This window comes from Xiphophorus maculatus, chromosome 11, assembly GCF_002775205.1.
Source record: "Xiphophorus maculatus strain JP 163 A chromosome 11, X_maculatus-5.0-male, whole genome shotgun sequence".
Taxonomy (NCBI): Eukaryota; Metazoa; Chordata; class Actinopteri; order Cyprinodontiformes; family Poeciliidae; genus Xiphophorus; species Xiphophorus maculatus.
In genome coordinates this window covers 12,480,901-12,503,424 of record NC_036453.1, presented here as the reverse complement: position 1 = coordinate 12,503,424, position 22,524 = coordinate 12,480,901, and the positions used below count along the sequence as shown (strand labels likewise).

At 39.6% G+C, this 22,524-nt stretch overlaps 2 protein-coding genes across 2 annotated transcripts; one reads left to right on the top strand and one right to left on the bottom strand.

The window, feature by feature from the left end:
• The first annotated feature begins 902 nt into the window (after window positions 1-902).
• Window positions 903-3,933, top strand: LOC102233812 (E3 ubiquitin/ISG15 ligase TRIM25-like). The gene is made up of 2 exons (XM_023342184.1): window positions 903-1,919; window positions 3,839-3,933. The coding sequence occupies exons 1-2, from the start codon at window positions 991-993 to the stop codon at window positions 3,915-3,917; spliced, it is 1,008 nt and encodes a 335-aa protein (XP_023197952.1). The 5' UTR covers window positions 903-990; the 3' UTR covers window positions 3,918-3,933.
• Window positions 3,629-21,220, bottom strand: LOC102234067 (remodeling and spacing factor 1-like). The gene is made up of 16 exons (XM_023342183.1): window positions 21,051-21,220; window positions 18,292-18,383; window positions 16,238-16,330; window positions 15,426-15,631; window positions 15,213-15,331; window positions 11,245-14,300; window positions 10,868-11,149; window positions 10,066-10,170; window positions 9,896-9,975; window positions 8,851-8,905; window positions 8,655-8,767; window positions 7,965-8,032; window positions 7,663-7,876; window positions 7,371-7,585; window positions 6,665-6,844; window positions 3,629-6,175 (listed from the first exon to the last, which is right to left on the bottom strand). Exons 1-16 carry the CDS (start codon window positions 21,202-21,204, stop codon window positions 5,637-5,639), a joined length of 5,571 nt encoding a protein of 1,856 aa, XP_023197951.1. The 5' UTR covers window positions 21,205-21,220; the 3' UTR covers window positions 3,629-5,636.
• Between the last annotated feature and the right edge of the window lie 1,304 nt (window positions 21,221-22,524).

Here is a 22,524-nt window from a genome sequence, read left to right as displayed (position 1 = left end):
ACATCTAAGTAACAATGAAGTTCACAGCGCTTTGCATTGTAAAAACATCATACAGTCACCAATTATGAAACATGCAAAAAAAAAACATTATATTTTGTCAAATGCCATAATCAAAAATCATCAAGCAAATACAAATCAAATACACTATATTGCCAAAAGTATTTGCTCACCCATCCAAATGATCAGAATCAGGTGTTCCAATCGCTTCTTGTATATATTGTGGTGCTAAGCCATATAGCGATTTGTAAACTAATAACAGTATTTTGAAGTCTAATCTCTGAGCTACAGGGATTAGACTGTGGAAGGATTTAGAACTGGGTGATGTGATCTATTTCCCTGGTTTTAGTCAGAACATGATCAGCAGCGCTCTGGATCAGCTGCAGCTGTCTGAGTTTGTTTTTTTTAAGAAGACCAATGAAGACACTGCTGCAGTGATCAATGTGACTAAAGATAAATGCCTGGATGAGTTTCTCTAGATCTTTCTGGGACATTCGTTCTTTAATCTCGGATTCAGAGTGATAGAAGACGACTTTGTAATTGTCTTTTTATTTCTCTGAAGTGTCAGGTCAGAGTCCATCACTACACCTGCAAAAACTCAACAGACACCTCTCACCCACTCCTTTCATTTTCTGAGTCTGTCTGTCACAGCAATGCAGAAACACAGATTGTGCACAGGTGCTATATGAATGCCCGCAGAGATTAGATTACATTTTAAAGTTGTGAGATTTGCTGACTTTGATGTTTTGAACAGAAAATTCTTGCCAAACCATTTAGACTTTACTTTAAATTCTTTGTGGAATCAAAGCCTGACATTCCTCCATCTACTTCCTGCTCAAACACACCTTGAATCTGGGTGGAACCAACGTCTGCTGAAGGTGGAAGCTGATTGGTTGCTGCCTCTCTGCACTGACGTGATTTTCAGATCAGAGCTCAAACCGGTTTCTGTTTCAGAAAGTGAAACTCACACAGTCACTGTGACAGAGAGACGAAATGGAGCAGAATCAGATGGACCAAGAAACTTTGTCCTGTTCGATCTGTCTGGATCTACTGAAGGATCCAGTGACTATTCCCTGTGGACACAATTACTGTATGAACTGTATTAAAATCCACTGGAATGAAGAGGATCGGAAACGAATCCACAGCTGCCCTCAGTGCAGGGAGACATTCATACCGAGGCCTGTGCTAAAGAAGAACACCGTGCTAGCAGCTTTAGTAGAGCAGCTGAAGAAGACTGCACTCCAAGCTGCTGCTGCTGATCACTGCTATGCTGGACCTGAAGATGTGGCCTGTGATTTCTGCATTGGGAGGAAGCTGAAAGCCATCAACTCCTGTTTAGTCTGTCTGGCCTCTTTCTGTGAGAAACACCTTCAGCCTCATTATGATTCAGTTACGTTTAAGAAACACAAGCTGGTGGAGCCGTCCAAGAACCTCCAGGAGAACATCTGCTCTAAGCACGATAAGTTGTTGGAGATCTTCTGCCGCACTGATCACAAGTGTGTCTGCAGTCTCTGTTTAACAGAGGAACATAAAGGCCATGACATAGTCTCAGCTGCAACAGAAAGGACTGAGAGGCAGAGAGAGCTGGAGGAGAGACGAGGAAACATCCAGCAGAGAATCCAGGACAGAGAGGAAGATGTGAAGCTGCTTCAACAGGAGGTGGAGGCCATCAGTCGCTCTGCTGATAAAACAGTGGAGGACAGTGAGAAGATCTTCACCCAGCTGATCCATCTCCTCCAGAAAAGAAGCTCTGATGTGAAGCAGCAGATCAGATCCCAGCAGGAAACTGAAGTGAGTCGAGTCAAAGATGTTCAGGAGAAGCTGGAGCAGGAGATCACTGAGCTGAAGAGGAAAGACGCTGAGCTGGAGCAGCTCTCACACACAGAGGATCACAACCAGTTTCTCCTCAACTACCCCTCACTGCCAGCACTCAGTACACCTATTAAATTCTCCAACTTAGAATATCTTCCTCTAGGATACTTTGAGAAGGTAACAGCAGCTGTGTCAGAGCTCAGAGATAAACTACAGGACATCCTGAGACTCTCATGGACAAACATCTCATTGATGGTCACTGAGGTGGATGTTCTGCTGTCACAACCAGGATCAGAACCAAAGAGCAGAGCTGGATTCTTAAGATACTCATGTGAAATCACTCTGGATCCAAACACAGCATTCCCATGTTTGGGACTATCAGAGGGGAACAGGAAGGTGACATGGATGAATCAGCGTCAGTCTTATTCCAGTCATTCAGACAGATTCACTGATTGGACTCAGGTCCTGAGTAGAGAGAGTCTGACTGGACGTTGTTACTGGGAGGTGGAGTAGAGCGGAGAACTAGTTCGTGTAGCAGTAGCATACAAGAATATCAGCAGAGAAGGGGGGAATATGAGTGGCTTTGGATATAATGACAAATCTTGGGTATTAACTTGTTCCCATAGCAGTTCTAGTTTTACTCACAACAGCATCTGGACCTCCATCTCAGGTCCAGTTTCCTCCAGAGTCGGGGTTTACCTGGATCACAGAGCAGGTCTTCTGTCCTTCTACAGCGTCTCTGAAACAATGACTCTCCTCCACAGAGTCCAGACCAAATTCACTCGGCCGCTGCTGGCTGGAGTTTATGTTAGTACAGTATCCTCTGCACAGTTCTGTAAACCCAGATAGATTTTCTTTCTTCTCTCTGATTGTTGATCAGGGTTTATTGTTTTGTTTCTCTTTAAATCCTGGTTTATTTTTGACTGTGTTCCACCAGCCATAAAGGAAATCACTGCTGACGTTTCCTTTCATTCTTATGACAGAAATATTTATCCACATGAAACTCTGAACTTCACTTGCCTCTAATAGTTTGACTTTAATATTTGTATTGATGTATTCAGATGTTCAGGTCTCTCTTCCACTGTTCTGCAGAACAAATGTTCTTTAAATCAGCTGAGACTGAAGTGAACTGAACTTACTTCTATTTTCTTTATTGTGATTCAAAGAAGAATCTGAAACTAGCATGAACTCACAGCTGATGCTGTTTTCTTGGGCATCTAGATTTAGATCAGAAAAAGAAATGTCTGCTATTCTGTCTCTTTGGCTTTCATCAATAAAACAACTTGATTACAGGAACATTTGGCAAATGTTCTCTTCATTATTATAATAAATTGTGAGTTTTGTTGTCCTTCAGAGTGCGTCAGGTCCTTCTGGAGAAGTTCAGATACTCAATGCATACAGAACCAACAGGAGCTGCAATCTGACCAGAGTTAAAGAGGATTACATTTAGCTTTAAGGCCAAGTTTCCAGCCTGGAATATTGTCCCAGTCCTCAGGGTAAAAACCATAACTATCAGTTAAAGTGTAAACATGGCCAAGGTCTGTTTCACAGTTTAGTTTATCATCTACTATTGTCCCAAGTTGACTGTCTGCATAAAGGACTTTGAACTTCTGCATTGCTGAAATGTGCTATACAAAAAAAAAACCCTATTGATTTATTGCACTTTTTAACTGAACTGATGTATTTCTCAAACTAAGTCTAGTAGTAAAGAAAATATTTAAAATATTCTAGTTTGAGCTGCATTCTAAAAACTTACATGTTATACAACATTTATGTGCTTACTGATTAACTCAGTAGAAAACGCAGAGCAAGACAAACATATGGCTTAAAACCCAGTTTATTATAAGAAATGTACAAGAGCCGATCCATAAGAAATAGCAGTAAACAAACAAAAGTATATAGCAGACAAAACACAATCCGTCTACTAGGAACTATGCACAGTGGACAGTTTCTTTCTTTCCAGCTTCATCATGAGGTAAAAAGGAAACAGTTAACACTTCAGTCGTTGGCACTGGTCTTTTTCACTGAGCGCTCTCATTTTGCTTCTATGCAACACGCATCAACACATTTCTCAGCTCAGCCCACCAGAACACATTTTATTATTATAACTTCTATATTTGGGTTCGCTAAATTCTGTCCAGCTGAAGACTGGATGTGGTAACATTTGTGTTCACTGTAAGCAGCTCGTAGAGTTTTGTTTCTTCTTGGAAGTCGTGTTTCCGGTCAATAGAGCAACTTATCCCTGGAGACGGCGCTCCAGAAAAATTTACAAATTTTTTTTTTTTTTTTTTTTTTTTACAATATTCTCTCTCAAATCAGGTCATCCCATTCCTTCACTTGGTCAGCGCCTGCCTATGACACAACGTCCTCAGCACCAACAAAACAGGTCAGGAGACACACATCTGTAAAACATGCCCAGATTTTTTTGATTTTGCTATAAAACCTGTTGTGCCAATGTTACTTCCCTACAAAAAAAACCTAATAGAAACCCATGCAATCCCATAGAATTGCCCAATATATTTCCTTTTCCATGATTACAAAATGCCTCTAAATATATTACAGCAAAAACTACACATATACACACAGACTGGTTCCAGCAGAGGTCAGTATAGTCATTGGTTTGAATTTTTTGCGTCCATTCCTCCTGTGAAAAACGTCTCAGTTTTACTTCCAAGCTGCTCATTACACAGACTTCTCATAATTTTGAACCTTTGGGGATAAATCCAGAAAACCCGACTCGGGTTCAAGATTACGAAAAAAGAAGTGCTGGAAGATCTGGGGAAGAAGAGCGAGGAAAACAATGTTACGATGGAGCTGCATGATTTTAAACATGCAATGAGGGACAATGTACATAAAAGTAAGACACTTTACATTTTTACTCAAAATAATGGTTTAGATATACAAAAAATACAAAAAACAAAATAAATGAAATATGAAGACACTGCGAGATCTGAGGATTAGGAGGGACAATAGTTTAACTTTCATTTCCTCAAAACAATTCTCAATAACGGAGAGCTCACCACTGGTGCTGATGGCAATACACAGAATTCAAATAATTACACAATGTATACAATATACAAAAATCTACACTATCACTCAAATACAAAAGTTCAAAAAGGAGGGAGGGGTGAAAAAAAAAAAAAACGGGTTGGTCACTCGGATGCATTCGCACCTTGAACACGAGGCGGATGGAAAACGGATGGTGGGAAAGGAGAACAGATTTCCAGATGCTGGCCGGAATCATCCAGCTGTTTTAAGGGTTAGCTTATTCAATATGTCATTTACAGAGAAGCTAAAAACAGGACAAAGCCAAGAAATCAAAACTCCACTGTACAAAAAAACATTTATTTTTGGGCGCTAAAAAATTTCAACTGGGTTTATTTATTTGAATAAAATTTCTTCCTTTAAGATATTTTGAACACATTTTAATTTACAAATCCCCCCCCAAAGATCGTCAATCAGCCGGAAAGCTGCAATCGGTGCAACTTTGGTAAGGAATGATACTTTAAGTCAGACAAGCAATCCAACAGTAACCAACTGTTCAAAATACAAACCGTTTCAGTGCCAGATTTTGTAAATGTATGTTAGTGCTTCAACAGATAAAAAAATCTACAAAAAGAGAAAACCAGCTGGGAGGAAAACCGACGACAGGTTTGGCAGTGGAGGATCTGATGATGTGTTGGCGTCGAGAAAGAAGCTCCATGTCGAAATAAAAACGACAACAACTGGTGGAAGGGGGAGGGAATAATAAAGTTAAGCAATATAAAAATACAATACCACAAAAAAATAATAAAAATAATAAACGGTACACCATTTCTGTTGTCTTTTTACAATTGTTCATTATTGCAGACGTAATCCACCAAGTCTGTGACTCCTAACAGGTCGTCCTCGTCCTCGTCTTGCGCCGCCATTTCCTGTCCTGCCAGTCCGTTCGGGGCGGCGGCCGGTGTGGAACTCACAGTTTTAGGCGTCTCCAGGTGTGGAGCGGCGACGCCGTCCAAGTTCTTCGTCTCGCTCTGTCCGTTTGCAGGCTGCTTCTCCGCCGGGCGGCGGTCCAACGAGTTTGTTCCCTTTGAATCTTCCTTCTCTTCCTCCTCCACCTTCGTCTCCTTCGGCTTTTCCTCCTGCTGTTGCTCCTCCTCCTCCTCGTCGTCATCCGAGTCGATGCGGTTCACCCGCTTTCGTATGGGCCGATCCTCCTCTGAAGAGTCGTCTGAGTCAGAGTCCGAGTCCGAGTCCGAGTCTCGAGACGCTCGCCTGCGTTTCAGCGCCAGCCGCCTGCGCCGGGAGTCTTCTTCTGAGGAATCGACTCTTCGCTTCACCTTCAGGTCCTTCGACTCGTCTTCAGAGTCTCTGGAGAAACTCGCTGGAAGGAAGAAAAACGTTGTGTGAAAAAACAATAGGGCTGAAATGATTAAATGGAAAAATCGTGATAAATTGATGAAATAATAGCCAACTAATTTAGTAACCAATTAATCGTTAATTGGAGTATACGATTGCTATTCACCAAAACTGTACAAAATACATTTTGCAGTTAAAAATTTAAAACCCATTTCTGTAAACCTGTTCTATCCAGAACTCCTCAAGTGTCACTTTAAGCTAAAGGAATGCTCTCATTACATTCTAGGCAACAAAATGTCTATTTTTTTGTTTGTTTGAAAAAATTAATTGAATTATTTATTTGTATTTTGAATGTATTTCTAATATTGTATAAAATAAGTTTATGTGGGTAAATGAAAAATCTGCAGATTGTGCCCCATTTTTATCCAATTAATCACCAGAATAATCGATTAATCGTCAGATTGAACCGGGCTGATCTGGGTCCGATCAGCAGCAGAGACGGTTTCTGACTGACCGTCGCTGTCGGAGCTCTCCTGGCACCGCCTGGGTTTCATCTTGGCCCGGTTGGTTCCGGCCTGAGAGCCTTCGGACCCCGACGTCTCGCAGTAGTTCACCTCCTTCTTGTGGCTCCGCCGGGACCGCCGCCGACTCATGTCCAGGTCGCTGTCGCTGTAGTCACTCGACCGTTCCGTCTCTGCAGCGGAAATCAAGACTCAATTAGTAAAAATAAACTATTATAAATGTTTTTTGACAAAAATCTCTAACCAAGATTTTAAGACGTAGATTTATTTAGATTTAGGGATCTTGTTTTATTTTATGCATAAAGTTAAAAAGATTTTTCACTTTTTTTCTTAGCTTTTCCTAGAACACCTAGCTTGATGGATGGATGATGAATAAATAGTTGAATTTACAGTTTGACCAACTAATGGAGACGAATGGTGGACGATAAACAATAAACCGATGACAGATGGACAGATATTTTATTTTCTTCATAATTAAGCAGAGGTGAAAACTTGGTATTTCAAACCCAAACTTCTTTTAAAAATCATATGAAAATCTGTTTATTTTGGTCAGATTTATCCTTAAAACATCATTTTTATTGACTCCAACCCTTTTAGCGTTAATCTACAGAAGTTTCATTTTCATTTCCTCCCTTGTTCACATTTATCAGCCAAACATCAAAGAGTTAAAGTCCAACCCGATTAAAAGAGTCTTCCTACCAATGTCGTCCTCCTCCACTTCATCATCCGTCTCCTCCTCTTCATCGTCCGAGTACCACTTGGGTCTCCTCCTCTTCCTGGAGCTCTGCCTGCGTTTCTGCGGCCTCCTGCTCCACGACGACGCGTGGCGCCGCCCGCCGCGGTCGCTGCCGTTCGACTCCGCCTCCGTTTCCGCCTCCGTCTCGTTGTCGGACACGACAAACTCTTCCTCCGAGCTGAAACCGAGCACGAGGAGTTCAGTGGAGACGGGAAACCACGGCGCTGAGGGCGAGACCGACGGGTTGAAATGTACCTTTCACTGAGGCGAAACTCTTCCTCGCTCTCCTCTTCGTCCACGGTGCTGTCGCTGTCCAGGTCGTTGAGTCGCCGGCGCTTCTTCCTGCGCTGGGCGGCGTTGGGTCGCGGCGGTCGGCCGTTCTCCTTCCCTTCCTCCGCCTGCAGGATGGTGGAGATGTCCTTGCCTCTGTGGCCCGTGATGTTGGCCATGTCCTTACCCCGACCGGCTCCTGCGTTAATAATTATTATGTAAAAATACCAAATACAAATATTAAAAAGCTGCTTTTGGCTTCCCAAAGTATTAAACATCCTTCCTACCTCCGCCTTCTGCTTCTTTGATGTCTTCCTCAATGGCCTCCTCGATTGCTTCGTCAAATTCATCAAATCTGTCAAACGAAAACAGTCGTTGGCACACTGTGTGTTTGCCATGTGATGCATCAGTACGCAGCTAAACTTCACATTAATGAGTTTGCACACTTTAAAAAGTAAGATTTTAATCACCATCTCAAATATGAGAACAATTTCCAACATTTTCACAAGGATAGTTTTACTTAACATGAATCCGGGTTAATAAAAACTTAAATCACAACATTTACAGTTTTACCCAAATTGGTTCAGGCTTCGTACGCTTTCCCACAGTAAAGTTCAAGGATTTTCAAGTTTTCAAACCTTTTCTGCATCACACTTTGGAAATAAAAAAAACAACAAAATAGAAAAGACCATTTTAATTCGCTATTATATATAATTTATTACTGTGTTATCAATATTTTTTTGTGGTAGTGTTCTACAGAAGGAACCAGGTAAACCAAAATAAAATGTAATGTTTGAAATGTCTCGCATAAAGAAAGTACGCCCACTTTCTTTAGTAATCCCACCACATTTTATTCAGCGTGTGCGCCCCCTTCTGGATGCTATAAAGCTGCTATTCCACTCAATTTCGAGATGTTGCACAAGTTGCATATGTTTTTCACAAACTTCCATTTTTATAAATAAATGTTTGCCTCTGACCTGTAGCTGATGGTTTTCTTGGCCCTCGTCGATCTGCGGCCCCAGCTCTTACTCCGCTTTGCTTCTTTCTTCTCCTTGATGACGATCTCAGGTTTTTCTTGCTCCACCTCCACCTGCGACGGGTTTAACGTCTTTTATTTCACAAACATGAGCAGGCGAGCGACTTGGTGTCCGGCCAGGCCTGGTTTGTACTTACAGAAGGCGTGATGATGTTCTCAACGCTGATCCCCACATAAATCAGCCGTTCCTTCCTGCACAAGCGGGAAACACATTAAACACGGGCAATTATAAACAGCAGCTGCAGTTTGAAACAAAACTAATGATTTTAAAACTATGATTTGTTGTTTTGGTTTTTCCATTTCAAAATATAATAAAGGAAAAAAAGTGTTTTAGTTGTTTATAAAATAAATGAGAAAAACTGAAATTTCAGATTTTTTATTTTTATAGTTACAGCAAAAACTATTTTATATTTTGTTGGTGCACCATTTGGGAAATCATGGATTAGACAACGGATGTATTACATTTTCACACTGTTCAAAATTACATTTTGAAAAAAGATGTAAAAAAAAAAAAACGTTTTTTTTTCTTGTGATTTTGTTTTAAAACAGAAAAACCAAACAACAAACTGCATATGGATTCTTTTGCTTTGTACATCTCATTAAACCCTAAAAAAATTATTCTAATGTGTTTTTTGCCAGGAATATCTTCAGTGATTATAGCCTAAAACAGAAAGCACAATGTATGTGAACTTATTAAATGCATCAAATGAAAAACAGTCAAGTATGGAGGTCCAGAAATGCCAAAAATAAATAAAAAAGCAAATTATTAAATGACTAATGGAGTATGTTAATTATTTAAAACTGTAAACAAATACAAATTTATTACATTTAAACCCAAATATGTAACTGATAAAAACATATTTTCTGATATGTTCCAGGATACACGCTTTCCCCCAGCGGGGGAAGATAACGGCTGGATGTTGCAAGATATTGCAAATATTTATGTTGGTCTTCCTTCTTAAAGTCAGTGGGTGGGGCTAAAGCTGCTCTAGTGATAATTGGTCAAAAGCAGACTTCCTGTTTAGGTCGACCAATCAGGTCATTGGGGGCATTTATAACAGTTTAAATCATTTTCTGGTCTACAGAGGCACATAAACCATGACAACCTGTAGAAGCCTGTAGTGGGTCAGTGGGAGAGCAGAAACGAGAACTTTGATTGAAAGAAGAAGAAGAAAGTCCCACCTCCTCTCGGCCCGCTCCTTCTTCTTCAATGAGGCGTCGAGGTTCTGCAGCTGCTCCTCCAGTTTGTCACAGAGCTGCTTCTGCAGATGGAAACAAAAGAACATCTATCCCTCATTCAGAGCTCTTCCCCACTGCTACCTTTGGTCAGCGACAGTCTGACATGAACGTACGTGCTGACAGGGCGGGCAGAACCATTCTCCGTCCGGGATGACCATGAGAGGCGGCCGCAGGCAGGCGGTGTGGTAGCCGCTGTCACACGAGTCGCACAGCAAGATCTGGAGGAGACGGTCAGATCAAGAAACAGAAAAGATTCTGTTTGCATCCAGATACATTTTGCTGCTCCGTTTGATGTCAATGTTTTCATTTTAAGGATGTTTTTGTCTCTTTTTTTTTTTTCTACAAACCTAGAGGTATTTATTTCTCCATGACATTCAATCAGGCAGCCAGTTTTGGGATTTACAGACATGGTGACAATTTTTGGTTTTATCTGGTGATAGTTTTACTCTAAAATATATAAAAACATAAAAAATACTCATGCCTGCAATGAGCAAATATAACTAACTAAAGCTAAAGTATCTTTGACTCATGACTGCACCTCATCGGTGGAAAAATACTTTTAACTTAATCAATTAATAGTCAGGGTAAATGATCAGTAAAATAATTGTTAGTTGCAGATCTCAGTAATTAATTTCAAGGTAAAACTCTGGAAATGATTACAAAAGAAAAACAGTATTCTAACCCATATATTCATTTCATTTTTGTAGTGACAACACTTGTTCTGTGTTTTGTCTGTTTCTCCTGTGTTGTTTCTTGTTCTCTTTGCTCATCTGATTGGTTATTTTGCAGATCAATACCTCTGCTTGCTAATCTGTGCTGTTTGTTTTGTCTGCATTAATTGGTGATCAAGAATAAAATGTATATCTCAAGGAATGGCTGAAGGTTTGCGGACCAGCAGAGGCCCCGCCCACCCACCAGCTCAGGGTGATTTGGAAGACCACAGTGTTTGCAGGGGTCGTCGTTTGGAGGTAGATCGTCGTCGGAAGACGTGGAAGAGTCCGAGCTCCGCCTCTCCCGGTTCCGGTTCCTCCTCTTCCGGTTTCGCTCGACCTTGTAGTCTTCGTCGCTGTCGTCCTCCTCCTCGCTCTCCTCCTCTTCGCTCGATGACTCCTCGCTGTTCTCGTCCTCCTCGTCGGAGTTTTTCCTTTTCCTGCGCGTTCGAGTGTTGGACCACCGAGTTCTCCGTCTTTTTCTCCCCTGAAAACAAAACAACTCAATTTAGTAAAAAAAACACATAAATCCCTGAATCAGTTTAGAAATGATCAGAAATAATAATCAGATATTGATCTTACTTTGGGTTTTGGCTGGCCCTCCTGATCAGCCTTTTTCTCTTTGGGTTTCTTTTGAACAGTCTTCACATCCGCTTTTTCCTCTTCCTCCTCTTCTTCTTTCTTGTCTTGGTCTTCGTCACGGTCCTGAGGAAGACGAGTGGGCGGGGGTTTCTCCATCTTCTTCTCCTGAACCTCCACAGCCTTCTGCGTTGGCCTGGAGATCCTCGGCGACCGCCTCAGACACCGCCCCGTGTTCGTGTCCGACTCCGAGTCGCCGTGGCGATCCTCCCTCTGCAGCTCGGCTCTCCTCCTGAGCGCCGGTGGCTTGTTTCGTCGGCGTGCGCCCCCTTGTGGCGGAGAGCCTCCGTCGCCGTTCCGCACCTGTTCTGGTTTCCTGCCGCAGTCTGCAGGCGCGTCGCCGGCTGCTCCTTTGGTTTGTTTTTCCTCCGTTTCTTTTGACGACTCGGATTCTTTGCTTGAATTTGTTGGACTCGACTCAGTTTTGTTTTGCTTCTGAGCTTCTTCATCCGTTATTTCACTTTTTTGGGAGTCCTCTTCCTTTCCTTTGTCAGGTGAAATTTCTTTCTTATTTTCTGATGGTGGGTCCTTGGCTGTCAACGACACTTTCTCCTCTTTTCGTTTAGATTCTGTTTCTTTGGGGGATTTTTTCTTCTCGGCAGGACTGGATGGTTTATCTGTCTGTTTGCAGGGTTTCTGTTCGGAGTTTTTCTCGTCGGTTTGCATCTTCGTCCGATTGTTTTCATCACCCGATTCTTCTCCTGTCGGCCTGGAGTCGCATATCGTACCATCTTTGCAGTTTGAATCTTTCTTTACGTCCTGCTGATTTTCTGAACTCACCTCTTCGACGTCGTCGCTCTTCCTGCTGGTTGCACATGACTCTGATTTGCCCCTGTTTACATGAGGTGCTTCTGTTCTCTCTCCTGATATGTCAGTGATTATTGGTTTGTCTGTTTTTGCATCCGCACACTGAATTACTGTAGCTTTAGGTTCAGCAGATTTCTGCGCAGGATCTTCATCTGAAGGATCCTTTACCGTAGGATCTTCTATTGTTGAATCCTTCTCCGACAGATCTTTCGCTACAGGATCTGTTTTCATTGCATCTTTAGCCACAGGATCCTTCTCTGCAGGCTCTTTCTCCGCAGAAACTTTTTTCAGCACATCCTTCGTTGCAGACTCCGTTTCTACAGAATCTTTTTTTGTTGAATCTCTCTCTGCATGATCTTTTATTGTTGGATCATTTGTCAAATCTTTCGCCACAAGGCCCTTTTCTGCAGAATTTTTTGTCGTCTGATTCTTCTTTGCAGACTCCATCTCTACAGGATTTTTTGCCATTAAATCTTTTATTGTTGGATCTTTTGACACAACATTTTTTGTCGAGTCCTTCTCTGCAGGATCTTTCTCCACTGGAACTTTTGTCACCAGATCTTTCTCAACAGAATCTTTTTCTGCAGAGACAATTTTTGTCTGATCCGTTTCTACAGAATCTTTTGTCGTCAAATCTTTCTTTGTAGGATCTTTCTCTGCAGAAACTTTTGTCAAATCTTCCTCTACAGCATCTTTTTCTGCAGAAACTTTCTCTGCAGGATGTTTTGCCATTGAATCTTTTATCAACGGATTGTTCGCCACAGGATCTTTCTCTGCAGAGAAGTTTTTTGTCTGATGTTTCTCTACAGGATCATTTGTCATTGTATCTTTCTTTGGCGGATCCTTTGTCGTTAGCTCCTTTATTGTTGGATCTTTTGCCACAGGATCTTTTTCCATTGAATCTTTCGTTGCAGAGTCTTTCTCTGTAGGATCCTTCTCTGCAGAAACTTTTGTCACCAGAACTTTTTCTGACAGATCTTTTATCGTCTGATCTTTCTCTACAGGATCTTTTATCGTCTGATCTTTCTCTAGAGGATCTTTTATCGTCTGATCTTTCTCTACGGGATCTTTTATCGTCTGATCTTTCTCTACGGGATCTTTTATCGTCTGATCTTTCTCTACGGGATCTTTTATCGTCTGATCTTTCTCTAGAGGATCTTTTATCGTCTGATCTTTCTCTAGAGGATCTTTTATCGTCTGATCTTTCTCTACAGGATCTTTTATCGTCTGATCTTTCTCTACAGGATCTTTTATCGTCTGATCTTTCTCTACAGGATCTTTTGCCAGATCTTTCTCTGCAGAAACTTCCTCTGCAAGATCCACATCTTTAGTTTTGATGCTTTCCTTCATGTCTTTCGCTTCAGATGAATCCGACTCGCCACCACTCAACTCTTTTTTCGACTCGGATGCGTCCGTTTTCACGCAGGATGACTTTCCCTCCGACTTTGCAGATGTAAGATCAGGATTTGCTTCATCTGTTTCTCTCACGTTGACCTCTGCTGGTTCGGATTTGTCCATTTTCTCCTCCTCTTCCTGATTGGATGATTTGTCCCCATCTTCACACGCCAGCGTTGATTCTTGGGGAGGTTTGTATGTTTCTCTGTTTTTTGTTTTCTTCTCTTCCGTTCTTGTCGAGTCGTCCCGGAGTGATTTATTGCCGCCAGCAGGAAGGTTTTCTGTGGGTTTGTCTTTACTCCTCTGTTTCTCGGGTTCTCCGTCCACTGGAGGCAGAACTTCGCCGTTCACCTGATCGTTTATTCTCTGGACTTTCTGCTCCGGATTTGACTCAGGAACAGACGGATTTTGTGCCGTGATGGTGCCGTTTTTCTCCCCAAAGTCCTCGCTGAACTTCATTCCCCGTTTCTTCAGTGGGATTTTGGCCTGCTGGTCATTTTTTAGGGTTTGCTGGATCTCCTCCGATCCGCTCTTCTTCACCTCCTCTCCCTTTATGGCGGCGCAGGGCGGCGTCGGGTCGGTCGGAAGCAGTTTGGAGTCCGCCGCCTCCATCGGCTCTTCTTTGATGCTTTGAGCCTTCGCGCTGACGGTTTCTGAAACAACTTCTGGCTCCAGTTTAGCTTCGATGACGCCGTTTAGTGACAGTTTGGCTTCTGGTTTCACCTCCGAGTTTTCTGTCCCTTCATTTTTGTCTTTCAGGTCTTCATCCGACGTATCGTCAGTCCCTTTTGTGTCGCCTTAAAAACAAGACAAAGGATGAGGGATGGCTTTGGATTCAACTCAAAATTAAACATTTGAATTCAAATGCAAATCTTTGAATTTCAGTTCAAAAACGAATTGAAATTCATTTTGGATTTTCAAATCAAAATATTTTCATTGATACGATAAATGTCCACCTTTGTGGTCAGGCATAGAGCTGTATCCTAGAATGGAAAGTTTAGTGGAAGGAAAAATCGTCTAAATGAACAGCAATAAACTTGGCATTTAGTAAAGAAATAGAATGTGATTCTTTTCTTCCACTGAACTTTCCATTAATATTTGTGTTACAGCTAATAGGCAAAAACCAAATTCATCAAGACTCTATGTAGCCTTGTCACAATAAATTGTTCCAGAAATTATGGCGATAAACCATACAATTTTATTTTGAGACCATTTTCGACTTAATAGCAGTATAGGCTTATTAATCCTGGTACACCAATTCAAAGATAAAAAAATATTCTAAAAAACATTTACAGTGAAACTGGAAAACATTAAACATAAAAATAAACAAAACAACAATATTTAAAATGGATTATGAAATCTCTGTAACCAAAATTGCATTCTGAAAAATAATCATCCTTCAGCTTAGACAGGGAAAACAGGCAAAAGGGAGAGGTAATGTAAACTAACTGTCTCGTTAGGCTGTCAATTGCTTGCAGCGTTTCTCAAAATGTCGGCTTTTCAACGATATTAAAGGGGCGGGTCTCTCTAAAGACTGTTGTCTGTAGAGAAAATGATTGCGCCTTATAATGCAATTAATTTATTTATTGCTTATTGTGAGAGAATAAACTAACTATGCAGTGGATTTTTCCTCTATTAATCTCCAAATGTGCTCCTATGGTTGATTATTTCATGATCAGCGTGTAAAAATGAGGCTTCAGCAGTCCAACCTTTGTCTTTGTCCGTCTCCCCCTCTGTTTTACTTTTCAGTTCCAGGTCTCTCTTCAGCAGCTCGGGGTCGATTTGTGTCTTTAGGAGAGCGACAACTTCAGCCAGGTCATTTCTGGTTCTAAAGGAGGAAAAAATAAACACATTTCACTGATCAGTCTGCAGACATCAAGACATTGTTTTACTGTGGTTGGAGCATTTAGCTGCCAGCCGACCTGACGATGCATTTCCACGACGCGCCGTCCAGGTCGTCCTGCTCCTCCACGTAAACCCGCACGTTGTCGTCCTGGTCCAGCTGGAACCAGTACATCTGCCCGTCCTTGTCCCGGCCAATCGGCTGCAGCCGCATTTTGTCTGGATCTTCATCGTTGATGGCGGTTTTGAACTTCACGTTCTCGTCAAACTGGATCTCGCATAAATACTGAAGCAAGCACAAGGGAAACAAGGGACAATGTGGCAAATGATGCAATTTTTTTTACAAGAATAATGTTAAAGTATTACAAGAATAAAATAAGAAAATAAAGTAGAACTATTACAAGAATAAAGTCCTAATATGGCAACAACGTAATATTTTGAGAATAAAGTCATAATTTTCTGACTTTATTTTGCTTTTCTTTTTTAGCGAGGCCATTATACTCGGTCTTTGCTGCCTCATCCTTACATAATGTCTACTTAAAGTCGAGTAACAAAAATTGAGCTATTTAAGTTCTTCAAAGATTAAAACGTTTGTGTCCAATCCGTCTGCTTGTCAATTTTTTCTCATATATGCAGATAGAAGCAGGTTAGTGAGGAAGAAACATTGTAAAATACCTTGCAAATATTTCTAAAATAAAAATCACAAAATCTGTGAATTTTATTGTAAGAAACAAAGAAAATACAAACAATGATGAAATCCTGAAGGGACTGGGTCATTTTTTGTAGCAGACGAATCCAAACCTGCTGAGTTTTATTAACTGAAATTTAACTGAGTTTGAACGCATAAAGAAATAAACTTTACTGTCCATTAGTCGGCCCAGCAGACTCTTACCTTCAGGATGTCCGTCTTGCACTCCATGGACAGCTCCTTGTATCCGTTCTGCTCCAGTTCCCACGCCCAGGTTGTGTTGAACTCCTGGCATATCTGCAACAAAAACAAAACTGACCGACTCAAACTCCTGGGAATAAAAACTATTTACCAAGAGAAACCATTAATCTATTAACTTCAGTAATGTCAGATACTCTATTTTATTAATGTTATTATTGAATGCCACAGAAACAAGACATGCAAAGTTTCATGTACTTATAACTTTGAACTGTCATCCAACTGCCTCTTGATTTAATTTCTAATCTAAATTGGGAAAATGTTGATTTTTAGAGCAAAATCTGCAGCTGAAAACAGAACTTCGCTGTTTTATGATACGTCAAGTCTGAGACTTGTTCTGCATTTAAGCGTTGGTCTTTACATATATTTATAAACGAACAGTCACACTGGAAAAATGAACAAAAGATAGAAATTCATCCCGGTTAGCGCTCAGGTTCAGGATTGATTGATGCAAAAGCATTTCTCAGTTTCACCTTTGACCTGATGGCAAAAAGCTGGATTCTATGATCTTCAGACAAATTTTCATTTCAGATCTGGAGCTAGCCTCACTTTTTTGGTCTAATTTCAGTTCAGTCAGCATTCAAGTTTACCCAGCGTGGAGTTAGAAAATCTGAAAACGATATTGTCAAAAATACTCACGAAGATAAACAAGTCTAGATGCTGCAATGCACAGAGAGCGGCTAAACTGGTTTTTGTTCTTGCAACAATGACAGTAAAGATTTATTATAAAAGCAAAGTTGGATTATGGCTGCTGAACATATTGTATTGCAAAGTGCAATTATTTTAGTAATCGATTATTCTGACGATTAATCGGATTAAGAAAATGGTTACATTATGCAGATTTTTCACTCAACTAAAGTTTATTGTATCCACTATTAAAAATAGATTAAAGTACACAGAAATCATTCAATTTCTTATTAAATGAGAAGAAAACACATTTAAAATTCACTCATCCCAACAATTCAATATTATTTTATCATCTTGAAAAAGTCAGACGAGAAACAGAGAATCCTACCCTCAGGAAAATTGTGGTTCAGTCTCGCACACAGCACCAACACATCAGACAATACAGCAATACAGTGAACCCTCGTTTTTCGCAGGGGTTACGTTCCAAAAAGAAGCCTTGATAGGCGAAATCTGTGAAGTAGTTACCTTTATACACAGCATAATTAAATACTCTACATTGAAACCAAAGAACAAAATCTGTTTTGAGGCATAAGAATTTTTTTAACAAATATAACGCTTTCTTACAAATAACTACAGTAAAAGAATCATTTTAATCATCAATATGAAGTACAGTAAGACAAATTGTGACTGGCGTATTTCACTCTTCCTCTGACTGTGACGCTGCAGCCTGACTTCGCTCTCTGGTGGTTTTTTCTTCTGAAGCCTGTGGTGCAGGTGAGTTTTTTCGAGAGAAGAACATATTTATCGGTAGTTGTTGTTGTTGCTCTTTTTTCTTCTGGGCAAAATATTTGCCAAAATTTGCCAAGCTGTATCACGTATATTTAAATACCGTAACGTTATTGGCACACAGGTAGAGAAGAAACGCGGAGGCTGTTTAGCCAATCAGGACGCAGAACACAATGCACTGTGAAAAAAAAAACTGCACAAAAACCTCTGCGAAGCAGCGAGGCTGTGAAAGGTGAACCACGTTATAACGAGGGTTCACTGTACTTAAATCCTTTTTTTTTAACATTTACAGCCTGATCCTATAGTCCCTCTGTTTCTATTGTACTCCTGTTAGCCCTCCTTCCAGTCTCCAGTGAGGAGGGTTAGGGTTAGGGCCAAGAGTTTTATTGGCTGGTGTTATCCATAATAGCCTTGGGTTTCTGTAATGTTCTCCTCTCTACCAGAGAGTCCAGCCTTGTATGTAAATATTACATAAAACAGCATGAAAACCACATTTATTTCTTCCATTCTTCCTTCTGCAGACATTTAAAATGACAAAAGCAAACTTCATCCTTTCCCACTAAACAGCCTGGAGGCTGAGCGCTTACCTTGACGAGGTATTTCTCCCATCTGTCTGCAGAAACCGACTTCCCAATCTTCCTCAGCAACTTGACGTGGAGATCAACCAGCAGCTTTGGAACTGAGGAGACAGGGCAACGTTACCCGGGTGACAGATTCACCCCTGAATCTGAGCAGATGAACAAGTTTTTAAACATGCCGACTCCTCCTCACCGTGGATTCACCGACCTGAAACTCTGGGCCGATATCAATATTTGGTTCTAAGAAGAGAAGTTTATTTGCAAGGCAATTGAAAGTGCTTCACAGGAGGAAAATGTAAAGAAAGATAAACGCCTGGATGAGTCCCTCTAGATCTAAAAACAGCAAATCCAGATTAAATTAATCAGTGAAAAAAAAATAATGAAAACATAACAGAGAAAAAAAAGTTTAACTGCAGCTAAATTATATTTATTAGACTTACAAAACTATATACTACATACAATTTCTATTATATATATTTAAAAATGATAAAAATACACTGTAAACCTATTACCTTGATAGAAAACCAACAAATTGAATGAATAAGAAATTTTTGGTTATTTTAAGAGCTACCTTTTTTACATTTTTAAATTTGAAAAAGTATTTAAGAAAGACTATTTACGCTAATAATTAGATATATTCTTACAATTATATTTATGTATATAAAAAATACACACTAAAACACTGTTTCCCAACCCTGGTCCTCCAGGCTCACTGCCCTGCATGTTTCCTTGCTTCACTCCAGCTGATTTCAATTGACGACTGATTAACAGGCGTTTGTTGAACTGCAGTCAGTTGAATGAGGCCATTAAAGCAGGGAAACCTCTGAAACACGTAGGACAGTGAGCCTTGAGGACCAGGGTTGGGGAAACACTGCACTAAAAAACTAGTTCTTAAAGTTGCATCTATAAGAAAAAAACTACCTTGCAAATAAAAGTAAAAAAATAAACAAATAATAAAAATAAAAAAATAAGGCAACATTTTCCAAACAATTTAGTTATTTAGTTTAGTAAAGCCATTTTTTAGGCTTAAAATATATATGTATTTTTATACATAAGCTAAAAAAAAATGAAGTTGCATCTATAAGAAAAAAAAAGCAATAAAATTGAGTTAAACTTCAGTACAAATCAGAATTTTAAACACATCATACCCAATTATTAGAGCTGCAATAATAATGAAAATGTCAAAATTTCAGTTTATATAATTTTAAAAATGACCTTTGTGATGCTGGTTAATACTTGGATTATAAAATATTATCACAAGAGCATTTATTAAGATTGAATTTTATTACTGATCTATAAACAAACTTGCTAACTTTATATCATTTGTAATATTTTTATTAAATACGCAAAATTGTCGATATCAAATGACATTTGCCCTTTTTACTCATTTACTTTCTAACAAATGAGTGAATTGACTTGTTTTGACTGAGACGACCTGTTCAGTTAAATGAAAACTATTTCAACCAAATCATTTTGTTTGAGCAGTCCATAATTTACAAATAAACATGTCACACAAACTTAAAGATGAATTAAAAACTCAAATTTAAAAGCGTTTTTCTGTAATTTTGGGTTGATTTGCACTCAAAAGGAAAAAAAAGGATGATAAATTTTAGAATAAAATAAAATCAGGTATTTTTGTATGTCTGAATTTAAAATTCTGGCAATTTTACACCTAAAGACATTCTGTAACATTACAAGCTGCAGGTTTTCAATATTAAGGGGTGAGTTTTCTCTACCTGTTGCTGTAAATTGTTTTAAACAATAACATAGCGCCCCCCTGAGATGATTTATTGCCATTACATGTCAGCATTTAAACGCAGTTCCTTGGAGTGGAGAAAAACTCAACCTAATCTAATGAACGCATCACGCTGCTCTGAGAAAATGCATCACGTTGGGTCCATTTAGGACTTTTCATTACGATTAATTTAATAAAATAAAGTTTCCACAGTGCAGCTTGAGCACATGTTAATGAGAGGTAGAAATTAAACCCCAATCAGCAGCACTTCAAATAGGAAGCGCACGAAAAGCGTCAAGTTAGCCGCAATAAGCACCGGAAGACAAGGTATCGACATTTTAAACAACATAAAAACACATTCAAAATAGATTCAAATGTTATTTACAAAGATTAACTTGCCTAAGTAATACAAGTACTTGGTGAAGTTACTTGTAAATAGGAAAATACATGACGAGAAGTCTGCTTGGGTATTTAAATTAGTTTTATTTTGAAAGCCTAAGCCGGACATCGTCACCCTTGCGACTAACTTAGCCTCAGCTCAGCTATCCACTACCTGAGAATATATTTAACTGTAAATAAAGTGCATAATCCAACATCCGTGTAACACTCTCACCGATTTATCAGCAGCATACAGTTTTACACGGCTCGTTGCGAGAGCTCGCATCACGCCCACGGGCACACAGGCAGTGTTTTCACCGCACATTCATGCTTGTGTTGTTGCACGACAAGCAGATAAAGGCTGGGGGAAAATTAAGCTCAATTCAAAAGCTAAAAAGTGACAGAAAACATCGAACAAATCGACATGTTTGCGTTTTAATCAACATGAAAATATGCGGGGAGACGTTTAAAACCTTGAATAGCATGGCTGAGAGGCGGTTGAGTTGAGTTTAAGTAAACACGAAGGTTAAAAAAATCCACACAATAACAGCTAACATTAGCGGTTAGCACGTTAGCTCAGTCCCATTATCATTAATGCAAGGCAGGAGCCTCTCCGCGTCCTCCGAGCCTCCTGCTGCGGGCTTTCTTGCCCTACCTGAGGATGTGTCCTGCAGGTATCTTTCCAGCTGAGGGAAGCTGAGCTCCGGCAAGTCCAACAGGGCTCCGTATCGCTCCAGGAACGAGCAAACCACGGCGTAATTTGGACACAAACCGGGGGGAGAACTCGCCGTTGCCGCCGAAGCAGCCATCTTTTCCACACCAGTGTCAAGCCCCAAGCGGCGAGAGTGCACACAACTTCCGGTGTTGTTACAAAATAAAACAATACCGGAACAAGCGATGTTAATAACAAGACAGGTGCCATGTTTTGGTTTTTTTACACTTAAATGACGTGAACATTTGTTTCACTGAAAACAAATACATTTTAAAAATGTATCTTTTCAAATAGATTGTAATCTTTTCTTTTGGATTGCAATGATATATTTAATCATTCATTCACTTTTGTTGTCAATATAGAAATAACCCAAATAGTCCCTTTCAGGATATTAGGATGTGTTTGGATTAAAAATAGCAATATATGTTTCACTAGAGATTAAGTATTTAAGTGTTTCCTCAGTACTGCAATTTTATTCTACATGTTTAATAAGTGTCAGATAGCTGACTTTAGTGGGTGATCTTTAATTAGTTGAAATTGGAAGCTTATACACTGAATAAAAAAACGCAATTTTTCCACTGTCTAAAGTTAAATCAGATTAAACTTATCTGATTTAACACTCAGACTGTGTTAATGGCAGTCTGAATTACCAAAACAATTTCTATTCACTTTCAATTTGGAAATAACGGCCTTTATGAAGTAACATACATTTCATTAAACCTACATTTCTTTTATTTTTTTTAATTGGTCTGATGTAATATTCAAAATGTAATTGGGAGGTTTCCATTTCCTGTTAGTAGAAAGTCATCGCGATTAAGCAAAATTAAGGTGTTAACACATCAGTTTTTGTCTAATTAATCTATACAATGCGTCTCAATTGGTGCTGGAGTTACTGAAATAATTTGTTTTCAACAATCTAATTTAGCAAGTTAATTTGTAAATAGACAGTTTCTACTAAAGATTTAGAACAAAAACTGGATTTTTTTTGGTACAACTGCATCCTTTTAATATCTAAATGGAGAAAAAAAAACCAAGTCTGAACAACTAAGTAATGTTACTTATTTTAATCACTTAAAATGAACTTAAAATGATTACGTTTCAGGTATCAAACATTTAAAAGGAACTGACTAATTTGTATGACAACGGAACAAATTTTTATTATCTCTGTATCTAAAAAATCCATTTATTTAACATGATCTTAAGCTGAATATTAAAGGTTTGCTGGGGGTCCCCAGTCCAAGACCAGAGGTGAAGCTTGGAGCGTAGATGGTCCAGTTTTCTCTTCATTGCAAAAACAAAAACTGCAGAAATGTTCATCTGTTCATCCCTTAAATCCAAGCTGAGATTTGGAAGATGCCTGAAGTTCTGAGACCTTTGCAGACTTCATTATATAAAATATATAAAACACAACAAACCA